Source organism: Megachile rotundata, chromosome 6 (genome assembly GCF_050947335.1).
Source record: "Megachile rotundata isolate GNS110a chromosome 6, iyMegRotu1, whole genome shotgun sequence".
NCBI lineage: Eukaryota > Metazoa > Arthropoda > Insecta > Hymenoptera > Megachilidae > Megachile > Megachile rotundata.
In genome coordinates, this window is record NC_134988.1 from 16,427,694 (window position 1) to 16,443,188 (window position 15,495).

Consider the following 15,495-nt stretch of genomic DNA (forward strand, 5'->3'; position numbering starts at 1 on the left):
AACGGAATAACAATAAACAGAAATACCGAGTGTACAGTGGTATAACAAAATTCGTAAATATTTGACTTAGAAATTGTTTATTAACAGAGAAAATTAATACCGTCATCCATACAAACTAGCTTCTTAGGAGTATCTTAGTACTATATTGTACAAAGCAGTAATATTGTTGTTTCGTAGTATCGAAATCGGTTGATTTCTCGAGTCTAAAATACTTCACCCAAGAAGCGGTATTCACCAAACAGAACAATCAATTTGAAATTCGCACTCATTCACGCGCTAATCGTATATCGAAAAATCGAACGCGATCGAGTTGGACGCTAGAGATCCCGCGCGTTTATACTCGTCGATGTTCTTCTCTTAACATACTCGCGACCGCGTATCGCGGTGTCACGTTGTGCTAGAAAAAACGTTTCGGACAAGTAAATAAAACGTATCAAAAGGTGACCGCCTTAAGAATTACCTTACGTTACCATTATCTCGTTAACTGAAGATTAACTCGAAGATTAATCTCTCTCAATCATGGAACATGGATCAACGCAAGTTACAGGTCAGTACCGCAGCCAACACTATGTTCGGTATATTAGAACTTAAGTTTTAATTATAAGAAAACGATATATTACAAGTTCCTTTTTTACTTACAACCAAGTAATCACTCAGTTTCTCTGAATAATATCCTATGAATCGTATTAAAAATTGTGACATAACATCTATTACACGAATATTGACACTGGGAGATATTAAGGTCTCTGGCATCTGTTGATAATTTCGTTAAAAATTAGTTACTTCTTTCGTGTATTAGATATGAAAGGAAAGATAATATAAAAAGCACACGTTATGTAAAATTAGAATGAAATCTACTATCCCCTGTCGTGAAATCTCTACAAAGGTTCCAACTATACATGTTGTGAATAATCAATTTTTACAGGTTAGAGTTTAGACGTATGTATACATTTGGTAGAGGCTTGAATGTTTACGTTGGAACCATAATTTTTCCTAAATTATTTACGTGAAATTAACCGTTAAAATTTTTCTCGGTTAAGAATACGCTAAGTAGACATTTTATTTTTACGAGAATACTGTGGAACACAATAAAATAATAGACACGCGAACCGAATTTTATCTAATCATACAACAAATTTAAATTTCGCTGTAAATATCTGTAAATAACTAACAAACTGCATAACCAAAATTATACAGATTTTGACATATCTTAAGTTTATCATTATAGTTCATCCCTGAGTAACGTGTACCTGTTTTTGCTGGGTGCAAGTTTCTTAAATGTAGATTCTGGTGGGGTTGTAGGCACCTTAATTTGTCCGACAATTTGAAGGACTTCGTTAGTACTAGGTTCTGGCCCATAATGAAACTCCCTATGTAGCTTTCCCGAATATAAATCTCTTAGGAAAGCCTTTAGTTTTCCTTCTACGTGAATATCATGGAAGTTTGGAAACAGGTACATGTGCTTAAAACTATCTATCGCGATTAAGGGTAAATCTGCCGGAGTTTTGCCTAAATGATGGAGAGGATGAGCAAATTTCAAACCATCTGCTGTCAAAAAATTTACATTTTCTGAAATGGAAAAATAATTTTATATTATAGTATGCAGCATACATTAAAAGTACATTAAAGACTTTATTCAATAATGTTTACTTACGTTTTTCGTCAATTAATGTTCTTGTAACTACATCTTTGTACATTTTAACGCTCTCGATATCATCAGGAGCATGAAACAATATAAGAAAGGGTAAACCTTCCTCTGTCAATTCCTCTGCATTTTCAAATGTGATTTCCCTGACAAGAGGAACACATTTTTCTTGTGCCCAAACATTTAATTCATCAAAATTATTCAAACTTCCATGGTATGTTTCATCTTCGTCGTTAGAAAGCGCTTTATCAGAGCGGAAGACAATAATAGGTTCTCCAGGAGGATGCATAGCAGTGCTTGCATTCCTATAAAAAATTCATAAGTGTCTTGATTTAAATGTTGCAAAGAAGTAAAGTTTTAACACAAAACAAGACTACTATTTATAACACATTTGTAAAGAAAGAAATAAGCACAGTAAATGCCACCCATATCATGCGCAACATCTTACTTACAGCAAGTGAAAATGCTCTCCTATTTCACAGTTTTGAGCTGAGCATGTGCTTGTTAGAGGAAACAATACAATAATTACGCATACTTTACAGATTGGTTAGTTAATTTGTTAAGACATAATACAATGTTAATGCTGCATGCAATTTTCATAAAAAATAATAATAAAACTTACCCAAAGCCAACGTGAAACTGACAATCGTCTTTGAGATTGGTAGCAACTCTTCTAAACATTTCATACTCAGGAACATCTTTTCTATCAAAATATCCAATAATCATTCGCTTCTTATCATCTAAATTATTTAATTCTTTCAAATCATAGAATTCTTTGATCGGATCTTCGAGTTGTTTCCTTATAAATTCTTCAAAAGCTTCTACGGATCTTTGACCTCTGTATTCTCTTTTAGTTGGCTGACCATTTCTTATAACTTTCAGAGTTGGATATTTGGTAATGTGAAACCTTGAAGCAATAGAGGCTAGAAGATAATATCCTATTTAGTATTTTTAACAATGTATTGTAACAATCATATTCCCTCAATAATTTACTCACATTCCCTGTCACAATCCACTTTTGCCATTACCACTTTCCCTGGTTCAGGAAATGCATTCCTTACTTTAGTAGCAGCTTCCTCAAAAATAGGGGCCAATAAATTACTAAAACGACACCATTGTGCATAAAAATTTATAAACACCAATTCATTCGATGCTACAACAAAACGCAAAAAAAAATTAATCAATTATATTTATTTATATCGTGTCTATTTCGTTTCATTTTACCTAATGTCATATCAATATTTTGTTGAGTAAGCGACATCGCACCTTCGTCCGCATCGTTCGCTAAATTATTAGGCAAAAACGCCTAAAAAGATAAAGGACACCCATAAATGCATTATTTACGCGTGCAGTTTTCAAAACATTCAACGCATGACATATGGTTAGGATAGTTTATCAAGAAATGATAAATTAAAACGATGAGATAGAATTTGAAAAGATGCTTTTATTTCTAGGTATAGTGTTTTAATTGTTTCGTTCTCGGCTTATTATGCGCTACTGATTTCTGATCAAGATTAGACACAGAAAACAATCGCTCATTACCGAAATTAGTTTCACATTCGATTTGTTTAATATATCTTTGAGGTTATTTTTCTTGTGTACGTGTACAGGTTATGCCGCTCGTTTATACATTAAAATTAGGTTCGATGACATTGAAAGGGAACACAGGATTAACGAACTATAATAACGGGAAATGGAGTGTCTAGAATTGGCAGGTTCCTAAATACGTGTCACTTTTCGTTCTACTGGCGGTATTCAAAATTTTGTATAGGTTTCTTTGACAAAACAACAAAATATACCGATTTAAATGATACTCACCAAAAAACAGATAAATACAAGTATTTTGAAATCGAAAATATCACAGAAGACCAGCATATTATGATCTTAGAGTACAAATTTGATCAGGCAATAATTTTTTGAATAACCATCAGTAAGCAGCTGCCTCTGCGTCAAGTGCCACGAATTTGCGGTGAATCGAAATCTAGTGAAATATTCTTGAGACATTGACGTGGCAGGGTCGGCACAAGTAATATTGAAATTCTCTATCGGATTCGATTTTCTTTCTTCAACTTGTACACTTTGACATCAATTCTCGATCCAACTCTGACCTGAACATCATCGTTTTTACCTGTTCTCACTAGCGTTTACATTGCTAGGACTTTTCGTTTTCTAATTTTGTATCCGTAGCGGACCAATGACGGGCGCTGATGTATAACCACGCGACGGTCGATACTCCCCAAGTTATTTGAATACAAGGCGGGAATTCTACGTTTCTCTGTGCTCTACTTTACGAACCATACTATTTCACGACATACATAAAATGATAAAATCGATTTCTAGGAAATTAGGGGTTCCCCAACTTTATGACGGTTTACCACCCAAATCTATTGAATACTTCCCTTAGCCGCAAAATGATTTCTCACAAAAAGAATATTGCAGGAATTATCATGAAATAATTATACCTTCTAATCTCCGTGAAAATTCTAACCACTTTTCGTACGAACTATGACCGTCAGGTATATTTGTTAGTGAAAGGGTAAAAGGTATCACGGTACTCTATCGCAAATCACAGAAACTTTCAATAGACTGTAGAAAATCTTGAAGACAATTTCTTCGAAAACCCGCTAGAATGTTTCTGTTAACAACCATCGCTCATTTAACATCCTCTCCTCGTTGACCATCGACAGACTTTTGAAAGATGAACAATCATCCTCTCTGACCGCAACAAACTTACCTGCGAAAGGTCGCGTCGCGGAAAGTGCAATAAAACAATCATGCATCCGTAATCTCCGTGTAAAAGCGAATTATTGGCTGCATAGAAGATAACAATAACGTTCATTCAGCATCACTGCCACAGACACGTTGTACAAGCATGACTTCACGAAACCTCTTCTTGCTCCTCCACGAGATTTCAATGTTCAGGTACACCTGGAGGAGTCCTCGGCCCTCGACGATATAATCCCTATTGAACGAATACGAGGACTCTCTAGGCACGAACTTTAACAATAATTTATGGCCACACGAGGCTGTAACGAAACGCTCGAACGGGGTACGTTGTCGCATAAGCCGTGGATTAACCGTAATTTACAACGAAATCCAATTTTCTCTATTCTATGTTCATCTTCCCGTTCAGTTGACGTTTACTATAACTCTTTTACGAATCAATTTTTTGTTCCATAAAAATATATTAAATTAAATTTTCTATGTAAAAATTGTTTGCTCTTAAGTACTCTCCACAGAGCTTCTATAGATACCAAAGATTTATTTACCAAGGCCAGCGACTTCCATATTGTCAGGTGCATGTTCCCTTACTCCTACATACTATAATCTAATATGACCTCTTTTATTTCATTTATTGTGGGAATCTTGAGTTAAACAAGGTATTATTTTCGAATCGACGTTATTTTAAAGTGACGGACAAATAACTACACCTCATAAGCTGGTTCTTTGACGTGTTAAACCACTTCAGTCGTACTACTTTAAGTGTGTTCTAAAGTTTCCGCCAATAGGTCTGTGAGGGAGGCAGTCGAAATGACTTTGAGTTCATAGGAACCTTTATGCCTTTTCCGTCGCCGACGTTTTTAGACCTCTCTGCAGGGGAGATCTGTTCGAGCGCACCGATGTCAATCTTGCATCCGAAGAGCAGCCGCGCGTCAACGTAAGCGATGGCTGTTCCCGAATTTCGAGATAAAATGATTTTTCGCGACGAATGCTCTGCTTTTCATGTCCGTATGAATCAAAGCGACCCATCCTTGTTCGCGCAAATTGACTCAACAGTCGTGATTAATTTCAATGCATTACGGTGACACTTGTTTGCTCGAGCATCGGCACTCTTTGACATTGGATCGGCTGCACTGCTGGATACTAGTTGAACAAACGAGCCTGTTGAAAGATAAAACCACACAATGCGCCACAGGACTCTGCATCCTACGATATTTCCTTTCCAGGAAAATCTCTGATGCGACTTCCAGGCATTGACTTTTACCACGACAAAACGCGTTGACTTTTACGGAAAAGGGAAATACATTTGTACTTCTTGTAAGCTTCTTGTTTATTTAGATTTGCAACGAAAAACACCGGCAGCGATCGCAATCAGTTCTTCTCATATACTTATCTTCCCTTTCAAGTTATGAGAGAAAAGAAATGGTAGTAATATCCAGGTAACTTTTTTCCGGTGCGTCATTTATAAAGTTAAAGGAAAAAGTTGTGTAGCGAGTCGGGAGATATCCGCAAAGTCGTTAATTTTATATCAAAACCCTTTTACGACCCTACCTGGAACAACGTGGGTCGTCCCCGGCACGGTTCTGGAAGGAAGCAATTATCCATTTTAATTCCTTGTTGAGTTGACGTGAGGTATACACACAGATATGTTGGACTGTTTGATCAGTCCGGCTATCCATGGTCGTTTCAGTTTCTCGTGATTCGTTCCCGGAGAACGGCACACAAATCATATTCAGGTCGTGGTCTAGAATTTTTGTTCTATCTTTTAACTACGCTCTCAAACGGTGAACACTATTTGGGATAATAGAAAGATATGAACTGTTCCCTCTAATTAAAATATATTGGAGAAAAATGGGTCTATTTAGGATAATCTTTATCGTAAAGTTCCATTACTTTTCATTGGGGTAGCTATTCGTTTCAACCAGCGACGTTCTTTTGGGCAATTGTCTTGGAAAGTGCCAATTGCACCCGAGGTTAATATTGCCTATCTCTTTGAGAGAAAATTGCCTTTGGGTTAATAGGCCATATTTAGGCATAATATTTAGAACAGTCCCTTTAAATCGTTCGACAATGCGACGTTCCTGGAGTGCTCGTTAACCGTTGTTGACGGTCTTATTATTCTACCTTACCGAGAAACGGTCTAACGGAAAACGATCGGGCGAAAACTAGCGGCCAGCAAGTTTTGAAAGGTGGCACAATTGTTACCTTTAATTCGGTACGATCACAAACGCCGAATTGCGTAATGAATCCGCGTACAATGTGACGGCTTCCTTTGAACGGTGGATATTCTCACGGATTCCAATGGGTATCCCGAGGATACCCGTCGATTCTGGTTCTTATTCCGGCGTTTCTTTCTTTATCTCCTCTTTCTTCGTCTCGAACGCAACAGGTCGTATTGTGACGAGGGTGTCATTCCCTTCGAATGGGATCGGCGAGAGAAGACCCCTTCGGCTCGATTCTTGCGTCGGTACGACGAAGCACAAATTTATGGACTTGGGACCGACGTTTTACAGCAGGTACATGCTTCTTTTTCCCTTGTTCTCGCACCTTTTGCGGATCGTTAATTCGTTCACCGCGATCGGCTACTTTCGGCACGTTTGATAACTCGGGCACGGCCGATGGAAAAAAAGACGTGACAGCTTCGAGAAGTTTGATCGTCGTAATAAGACTTCCGTGCATGACGTTGGACTAACAGAAGGCTTTCGCAACTCGATCTTATCGATTATCAACCTTAGAGATCTACCGGTCTTTGTCCGTAAACGATGTGTAATAAATGAATATCGTAACGCGAATAGGAGAACCTGCTTATACGCTACCAACAGCCGTTCTCCTTCTCTCTCATCGGCAAGTGATTAATGACGAAGCACTGTTTGCTGTTCATTTGTCTACGGCTGAACAGGTCGAAGCAAAGAACGGGCTCCCTAATCGAATGCTGAAACGTTATTGGAATTGGCTCGATAGCGGTTAGGTTTGATTACATTATTAACCTTCCAAGAATCGGCAGTTTAGTTGGAAAATTCGAACGACACCCAGGTAGAACAATACCTGATTTACTTATTGTTATCCTGTTAACGCTACGGTACTTCTCCAAATATTTGACTGGCCAGGTAAAACTAAGCTGAAAATCTGTTTTGGTGTAATTGGCCTGTTTATGTACAAGGTAACCACCGATCTCCGGCAAACGATGTAATCTCTTGTTTACGCCCTCGTAATCCTAACCCGATTAGCAACTATGTAGCTGTTAGCGGGACAGATCCGACTAATGTCGCCCCATAGGGAGGTACGCGATCCGATCGGCTTCGAATAGGCTTTCTTTCCTTACAGGGGAATCGTGAGCAGCCACGTTACGCCGATCATCGTGTGAAAACTGCAAAGTCTCGCTCCATTAGCTCCGAAGACTAGTCCCATTGTCGGGTCCATTGTCGAAGAACGTGGCCCTTTGCCTCTTTTTCTATCCCGTATCTTCCACACCGTCATCTATCTCGTTTTTTTTCTCCTCCTCTCGCCCCTCCGTCTCCTTCCCTGCCCGTCTTCGCTACGTTTTCTTCCAGATTCGAGCATAAGTTAGAAGAAACCCGTCAAGACTAGTGACCTGCTGATCCCGATGATGCCTCCTTCGACCAGGTAAATCGCGTATAAAATTGACCCGTAGCGAGGATGAAAAGGTTCGACCCTTAATGACGTCTCGACGAATGAACCGTCATCAGGGAAATGCCTTCGAGTCATCCGATGGTGCCATATGAAATTCGATAAAACTGTATGTTTTGGTCCTCCTTTTTTTACCAACGATTATTGAATAAATAGAATATCGAAAATTTATCGATGTTCGGTCTAGAGATTATTGTTCGACGAAATTAGTAAGCGATTTATAATTCGAGATCTGAGACCACACCGACTTCCAGCAAACTATAAAAGTTCCTGAGTTACGATAAATCGTACGCAAGCGTTCATTTTTCGGGAATATTAGTTCCCGTAAGCGATAGCTCATGTTTATGCGTCCAGGAACCGACGGATCCTTTACAAAAGAGTGCCGAAAGACTGTTACTGCCCACAAGAAATATGTTACGAGACTTCCCGCGTCCTTTTTTTGTCAAGTAATGCCGCTAGCTATTCCCTTAATTCGTACGAGCTGTTTTGAATCTCTGTAAAATTTATCGTTCGAGTGCACAGAAAAATGGAAGTTGTTTTTAAAATGTTAACTAAATCGCATGCGCCGCTCAGGATAGTAAGTCCTAGAAATATACGAGAAATCGAAGACCGTCAATTTCTTATTGCGGATGGCCAAGATCTGACCTGCGTCGTCCTTTCGATTTGCATCGGTCCATCGCCTCTGAATGTCTCCCAAAAATGCATGGTTTTCGCAGAAACATCGAACGTCCTGACGAATGCAACAAAGCGTACTTTCCTCCATCGCGGCTCTTTCCGTTTACCGATTGGACACACTCCGTACGAAAATGCAGTTCGGATCATCGTTTTTCTTCATCTCAGTCGATGACCAAGGACTCAACTTTTTTCGGACAAATTCGTCGAATGTTCGATCAGTAAAGGGAGGAGAAATACAAATTTTTGGAAAAAGTGTTCACCCTCTCGGGGGAATCGATCGACCGCGTGGGAGTACTGTTTACCAGCGCAGCAATTTACCCCTGGCGGAGACGTTAAGCGGCTTATTAGGGGACAATGGCTAGCTCCGAGCAGAGGAAAGTAAAGGGTTGCTCGGGGCGTGCCCTCAACTTTCGCTCTTCTGCTCCTACGACACTGTCGCAAGATTTACGACTATGCCGCAGTTGCGATGCTACCGGTACTCGCTTGGACATGTGTCATCCAGCACTGTCCAATTTCCATGCTTTTCCCACTTCTGCCAATACTATGCTTTCGATGAATTTGACAAACAACCACGAGTCCCTCGAGAGTTTGCTTGTGGTCGTCCGGGAAATGTTATGGAAGATCGATGGTTCGGCCTGTCTTTTCGTGTACGTACACGTGACGTCAGATGATATTTCCTACACGCCGGAAATTGATAATCTCCTTCCGGTATGCAGCTGACTCGTCGCGTCGGTCAACTAACTACTCCGTATCGCTGAAACTTGTCGGTTTTATTGCGACGTATTCATCGAGATTACATCGATACGTATAAAAAGAATCGCGAGACTATGGACCCGCGACCAACCGCTGAATTCTAACCGAGCGGTTCAGGCTCGGTTTTACCGATAACGACAGCCTTCGTCAACTGCCAAGATGCTATCTGAACAAGTTGTTCACTGGAAGCTGAACAAACAAGATTCGAAATAGAAAAGACAACGTTCTTCGGAAAAAGTTATCGACTCGTCCTACTTTATTTCCCCACTTCCCAGTACTTTTTCCGAACTACCTGCGTTGGACCACCGTTGGCATTGTCCGTTCGACAGAATCCGGTAATGGTACCTATCTGGCGGTGATCGGTAGCGCGAAAGTGTCGTCACCTCGCCTGCCAATGATCGCTTTACAGCCACCATAAACCGACACTTTGTGCAGCCTGTGCAGTTCAGTTCCAGTTGGTACAAGCCATTGTGAATGCGCTCGTTCAGCACGACCAGCATCTTTCATGAATTTATGGTACGACGCACGCCACAAAGCGCACTTAGAACCTTTGGAAAACTAGCATCCGTTATCACGTGCTTCCGTGCAGCGGACAGGTCGCGGGCCTCTTGCACGCTTTGATACGTCTTTGCAAAATTCCTCCGTCCCTTTTGATGACCACCAAGGAACTTCTAAATACCGTGAAAATTTTTACTTTGACTCTTTTCTGCCACCAGCTAGCGTACTGCGCTGCTACAACTTTCAGAAAGAGCACACTTTTTGCTCAGCTTAAGTCTTTCAACCAAATCGTTTTACGATCTAAACGTTTGTCGATTTTATATCATCGATGATGACATGTCAGTCATTTAATTAAGTGAAAATACTGTATTTGCTAATTAAAGCTGATCGAGTTTTTCATCCGATTACGTTTCCATAAATAACTATTACATAGTCTTGTGTGATTGAATATCGATCACCGTTTAAAAAAGACATAAAGAAAAGAATGTTTACACATTATATAATAAGTTCATGAACAACTTCGAAGAAAATTCTTGACAAAAAAAAATGACCTATCGTGTTAAGTATCGAATGAAACTCTTTTATAAACTCCTCATAAAGCATGTACGTTTTTCTGCAAGTTGTGGCATTAGAAATAAAACACCGTGCGTGCTCGCTGTAAAAGATGGCGATTTATAAAAACTATAGAGATGCTCTCCGGAGAATAGCGTAGGATTCACGAAGGCTTTCCTCGGTGGCATGAGGCAGCCCCCAGGGACGACCACAAAAGGTGCGTAGCCTCGATCCTCGATCCTCTATCCTCGGAACGCAGGGTTGATTTATGAGCTGATGGTGGGGAGAACGCATGCGCACCAGGCCACAGGATTCACTGGGGTCTATCCCCACCTCCATAGAGGAACCCGGCAGAGCATTCAGCCTCCTCCCTTCTTCGTCGGTTCCTTGTCCACTCGGTTATTAAAACCGAGGCGACACGGTCGGCAACCAGCAATTATCTGGCGAACGCTCGGAGCCGCGCACGCTCCGATCCGAGCGCAGTTCTTTTCGCTTTTCTTTTAGTTTTTCTTTTCGTTTTCGTTTTGCTTACCCACGGTATCAGTGATTAAGATCGCGGGATTACTTTGTCTCTTGTTCCATCGAGGGAACACGTGTCGAAGGATCACGCTCATCGAAGGAGTAATTATATTTGTGAAAGAGAGAAGCACGAGAAGTCGGAAACCGAAGTGATGGCACAAGTGATGCAGTTTCAACAGGTCCGTAACTAAACACGGAGATTGTGTTGTACATTGTTTTAACGCGATCGGTTGTGATACACGTTGGTTCGAAAGTGATATTTCTTTTTTTTAATATTAATCGTGTTTGAAATTCGAAAACTAAGTGACTACGCGACGACGGATCGTTGAACAGAATTCCTGATCGGCGTTGGAATAACCTCGATTTTATTTGTATTGCAGATGTGCATGCCGACGATGTCTCCGATGCCGGGCATGACGCCGATGTCTGGCCTCTCGATGCCGATGCACCAGGCAACGGCGATGGACTACGGAAGTCCGGGCATCCATTATCAGCCGTACAATCCTGCATTAGGCAGTCATCATCTTCAGACCAGCCAATCCGGCTACTGGTATCCTGGATCCTCGAGTCACGGTCAAATTACGGAGCCGCTGACGCCGCCAGCGTACACGATGCCGAGCGTATCGAGCAGTACCGCATCGTGGACCACTCAAACGCACCTCGGCCAGCCTCAGTTAACGACGATCTCGGCGATTCAGCATTATTCTTTGCCACCGAGTCCTGCCGAACTTCCACCGAGCCCTCAGGATCACGCGTCCCCGTACCAGTGGCCGTTGACGCCGCCAGCGGAACATCATTTGCTCGGAACGGACGAGACCGGTAAAGCCGGCAGAAAGTGTACGAGATGCCGATGTCCAAACTGCCAAACGGATAGTGGAGCTCAGTTGGGAATTGACGGTAAAAGGCAACACGTGTGTCACGTGCCTGGATGCGGTAAAGTGTACGGCAAAACCTCTCATTTGAAGGCGCATCTCAGGTGGCACACCGGCGAACGACCTTTCGTTTGCAATTGGCTGTTCTGCGGCAAACGATTTACCAGGAGTGACGAGCTGCAACGTCACCTACGAACTCACACGGGAGAAAAAAGATTCGCTTGTCCTACGTGCGGAAAAAGATTCATGCGGAGCGATCATTTGACCAAACACGTGAAAACGCACGAGAATCAGAAGAGGAAAAGTTCCGCGGCCAAGAAGGAATCGAACAAGGAGAATTCGTTGCACGCTGCGCCCACGCAGAGTTCGTATCCATCGATTGGCGCACAGTATACCATGATTTAGAATTGTCAATGTTTTTAAACAATTCGAGTCGAGAAAGAAGTTGACGTTCACGGTGCTAACCGATACGACCGCGGAATCATTGCGTGCCCGTCCTTGTAAATACTTTTACGAATGTTCCTTGTTTTGTTGTAATTATTGTACATAGAGAGAAAATGATATATTTTTGTAAATTATACCTAGGATTAAGTGGTTGTACTTAAATTACGATACGAATTAAAATGATTAACGATAATACGTGTAGGTTATTGAACGATCCAAACTCGACAAATCAAATGCTCCTTTAACCTGTTCGTGTAGCGTTGCAGCGTGGACTAGGCGTGATCAGAACGAACGTAAATTTTATGCGGACCAAAGCCTCGATTTACCGTGAAAATTCACATAATAACGAATCATTCCCTTGCCGTATATCAGGTTCCTCCTCGACATCTTCCTGTCATACGATACATCACGAGACCCGCCCAAGGAGCACAATGCGGCGTGGATACTTTAGAATCGAGCCCTTCTTCGTCGTTTTCGATGATTTTCTACCTGGCAGGTGTTTCGATAAATGGAAAATGTCATTTCGTATAAACTCTATAACTCCACATAGTCCTTTCGTTTTTTTTTTTTGGATAAATTAGTAGAAAAGATCGTTTCTATTTACGGCTGCGAGATACGCGAAGGAGATTTTCTCGGTCCAACTGGGGCAAAGTTTTTAAAGGTACTTCGAAGCGGTTCGAAAACGAGTTTCTCGAGGGGGGAAATTGATGAAACGCGTACGGCACTGTAACGGGTCGTTTCATTCGTATTCCAGCCAAGAGATGGCTGCACGGTGAATGGAAAAAGCCCGCGTAGCCCTATTAAGGGGGCGGCGCGCCGTAGCCCCATAGCCCCGTTGCCCCAGCAAGGATTCATGGCTGGCACGTAGAGGCAGAGGTAAAGAGGCAGACGCAGAGATAGAGGTAGAAGAAGCGCGAGAGAGGGAAAGCTAGATGGCGAGGGAGAGAGGGAGATCGAGGAAGAAACGAAAAGAAGGTGCGAAAGCGAGACGGAGGTGGAAGGTGACGGGTCGAGGGGAGGAGAAGGGTGGAAAAGGGGGTACGAAAATGGAATAAAACAAAAAGGAGGCAGCCGCGGAGCAAATTATAGGGAAAAATAGGGAGGGACGAGGCGGAGGAGGCAACGCAGGCCCCGGTGGTGTGGCGTTTATGGAGGAAGAGGATCAGGTGGATGGGTGGAAAGGTAGGAGGAGAGGAGGGGTGGCGCCACGGCAATTCCAGGCTCGCGTTCAACGTTCCCCGTGGAGTACCGCGGATAGCCGCGAAGTTAGTGCGCAAGAGATTCAAAGAGAGTCCAGAGTGACGAGAGAGCCGTGTCTCTCGTTTGCCGGCTCTCGAACGGCGGACCACCGCGAGGCGAGAATACCGAGTGCCGGTTGCCGGTCACCGGTCGCCGTTCTTCGAACAAAAACGCGCGCGAGTCCAACGAGTCGTCGCGAGCGCGACGAAGGCGGACAGCTCCGATTCTAGGGGAAAAGGAGACAGAGAGAGAGGGAGATAGAGATAGTGAGTCGAGTACACAGTACACAGCTCTCTCTTACGCGTTACACGCGGTCAGTGCAAGAGGCTGCGACGTGTCGCGAGCATGCGTCTGCGACGGACGGCCCTTAAGGCGGATACGCAACACGCCGACTCGCCGTCGTTCTCATCGTCGTCGTCGTCGTCGTCGTTGCCGTCGTCGTCGTCGTCGTCGATACTACTGAACGCTCGATTCTCCTCGTCATCATCGTACCGATGCTCGCGCTGACACTGTCCACGGGACGAAGAATGAACGAACAGGTTCGTAGGCGCGCGCATGTCACCGATCGAGCCGAGATCGATCTCGATTCATAGACGATCCGTTACCGATCTCCAAGCCTATTTACTCGTACAACCATCAGCGACTACGCAACTTGCCCACCGAAATCGTTTACCCTCTTGTTCGTTTTGTTAAAAATTGTTCTGAGACGAGTGGTTTACGGCTCTGCTCGCGACACGTCGGCGAACATGGAACGAACAGTGACGATACCGAAACGAATGCAACGTGATTGTGTTGGATATCTCGTTAACACCGAGGTTCATCGTTGACGGGATTCTGTGATCGATCTTGGCGGAGTTGATAATCGTTCGGTGTGCACGTTTGATGATTCGCTGTGTTTACTCGATCTCGAACGTCTTGCCAAGTGTCGTGAAATTCGCGCGCTTCGAATTAAAACACTGACTAACTTTTATTGGTCCTCGTTATCGATTGCAACGGTGTACAGTTAAAGTTGAACTCGAGTCACGATACGGTGCATACCGTGGATAGAATGTTTTTGAATCTCGTTTATCGCACAGTGATCGAAAGTTGTGACGCGGTGTTGTTTGCTGTTGTTCTGTGTGAACGGTGGTGTTCGTACAGGCCGTTCTGAGGATCGGACAGAGTTGTTCGAGGCTGAGATTGCATCGACTTTCGTCGATATTTTTGAGATCCACGGGACCGAGCGAGCCGGCAAGCTGGACGCCGAGGTCGGAGGCGGCGGAGGCCGCAGGGGTATCAGCCCCCCAACTCATCTTGGCAACATAAACGTGAGTTATCGTTTTGCTGTTTTTTGTCAGCATCGACCGCAAAAACTTGATGAATATCGATATATTAGTTATCTTCCAACAGACACATATTGTTATGTAATCCTCCCGTGACATTATCAAAGCGAAGAACGTTTAACAAATAGTTTATTTAACGCAACAGTATTTTACAAAGTGGTTAACTTAAACGAAGTTGCGAATTAATCTTCAGTTTATGAACGCTACATGCATGTTTTCCCTTTTACTGTAATCATGCTCGTTAGCTGAAATTATGCATAATAAATGGGATTTCTATGTTCGCTCGTTTTATTGCGATTCGTTAGGAATAACCCTTCAGAATTGTCGTGTCAATTTGCTAGCTATGGCGAGTATAAACATAATCGGTATTTCTTGTACGATTTACGAAAATATCTTTTTAATAGCTCACTACCATGAAACTTTATTACTGCGTGGAATGCGATTATTAAATACGAGACAAACAGTACTGTACTTTTACATTCTTCCCTCGTTTAAGTCGTTCGAGGCTTATTACAAGATCCCCGTCGAGAGTGAAATTGTCATTCTAGTTGTAATGATCAAACTTCTCGCCTTTTTCCTGTAATTAATTATAAGCAAGGATCCTACT

At 42.5% G+C, this 15,495-nt stretch overlaps 3 protein-coding genes across 6 annotated transcripts in view; 2 read left to right on the forward strand and 1 right to left on the reverse strand.

Moving 5' to 3' along the window:
• Positions 1–60: 60 nt before the first annotated feature.
• Positions 61–3,769, reverse strand: ERp44 (Endoplasmic reticulum protein 44). Of its 3 annotated transcripts, none has more exons than XM_076532579.1 (7): positions 3,464–3,769; positions 2,870–2,951; positions 2,643–2,798; positions 2,268–2,568; positions 2,098–2,145; positions 1,655–1,950; positions 61–1,569 (listed from the first exon to the last, which is right to left on the reverse strand). In XM_076532579.1, the coding sequence occupies exons 1-7, from the start codon at positions 3,518–3,520 to the stop codon at positions 1,223–1,225; spliced, it is 1,287 nt and encodes a 428-aa protein (XP_076388694.1). In that variant the 5' UTR covers positions 3,521–3,769; the 3' UTR covers positions 61–1,222. The 3 variants fall into 3 exon arrangements, with proteins under 3 accessions (XP_076388694.1, XP_076388695.1, XP_012142933.1); XM_076532580.1 differs by lacking the exon at positions 3,464–3,769 and adding an exon at positions 3,188–3,422; XM_012287543.2 differs by lacking the exon at positions 2,098–2,145 and having other exon boundaries at positions 3,464–3,766.
• On the forward strand, positions 106–12,520 carry LOC100883894 (uncharacterized). 2 transcript variants are annotated; one of them, XM_076532585.1, is made up of 2 exons: positions 106–547; positions 11,392–12,520. In XM_076532585.1, exons 1-2 carry the CDS (start codon positions 527–529, stop codon positions 12,286–12,288), a joined length of 918 nt encoding a protein of 305 aa, XP_076388700.1. In that variant the 5' UTR covers positions 106–526; the 3' UTR covers positions 12,289–12,520. The 2 variants fall into 2 exon arrangements, with proteins under 2 accessions (XP_076388700.1, XP_003704225.1); XM_003704177.3 differs by lacking the exon at positions 106–547 and adding an exon at positions 10,876–11,190.
• Positions 12,521–13,557: 1,037 nt separating this feature from the next.
• Positions 13,558–15,495, forward strand: part of Sp1 (transcription factor Sp8) — a 65,411-nt gene continuing 63,473 nt past the window's right edge. The window contains exon 1 of the mRNA XM_076532563.1: positions 13,558–14,873. The gene's annotated coding sequence lies outside the window, so the exon portion shown is untranslated. The remainder of the gene's footprint in view (positions 14,874–15,495) is intronic.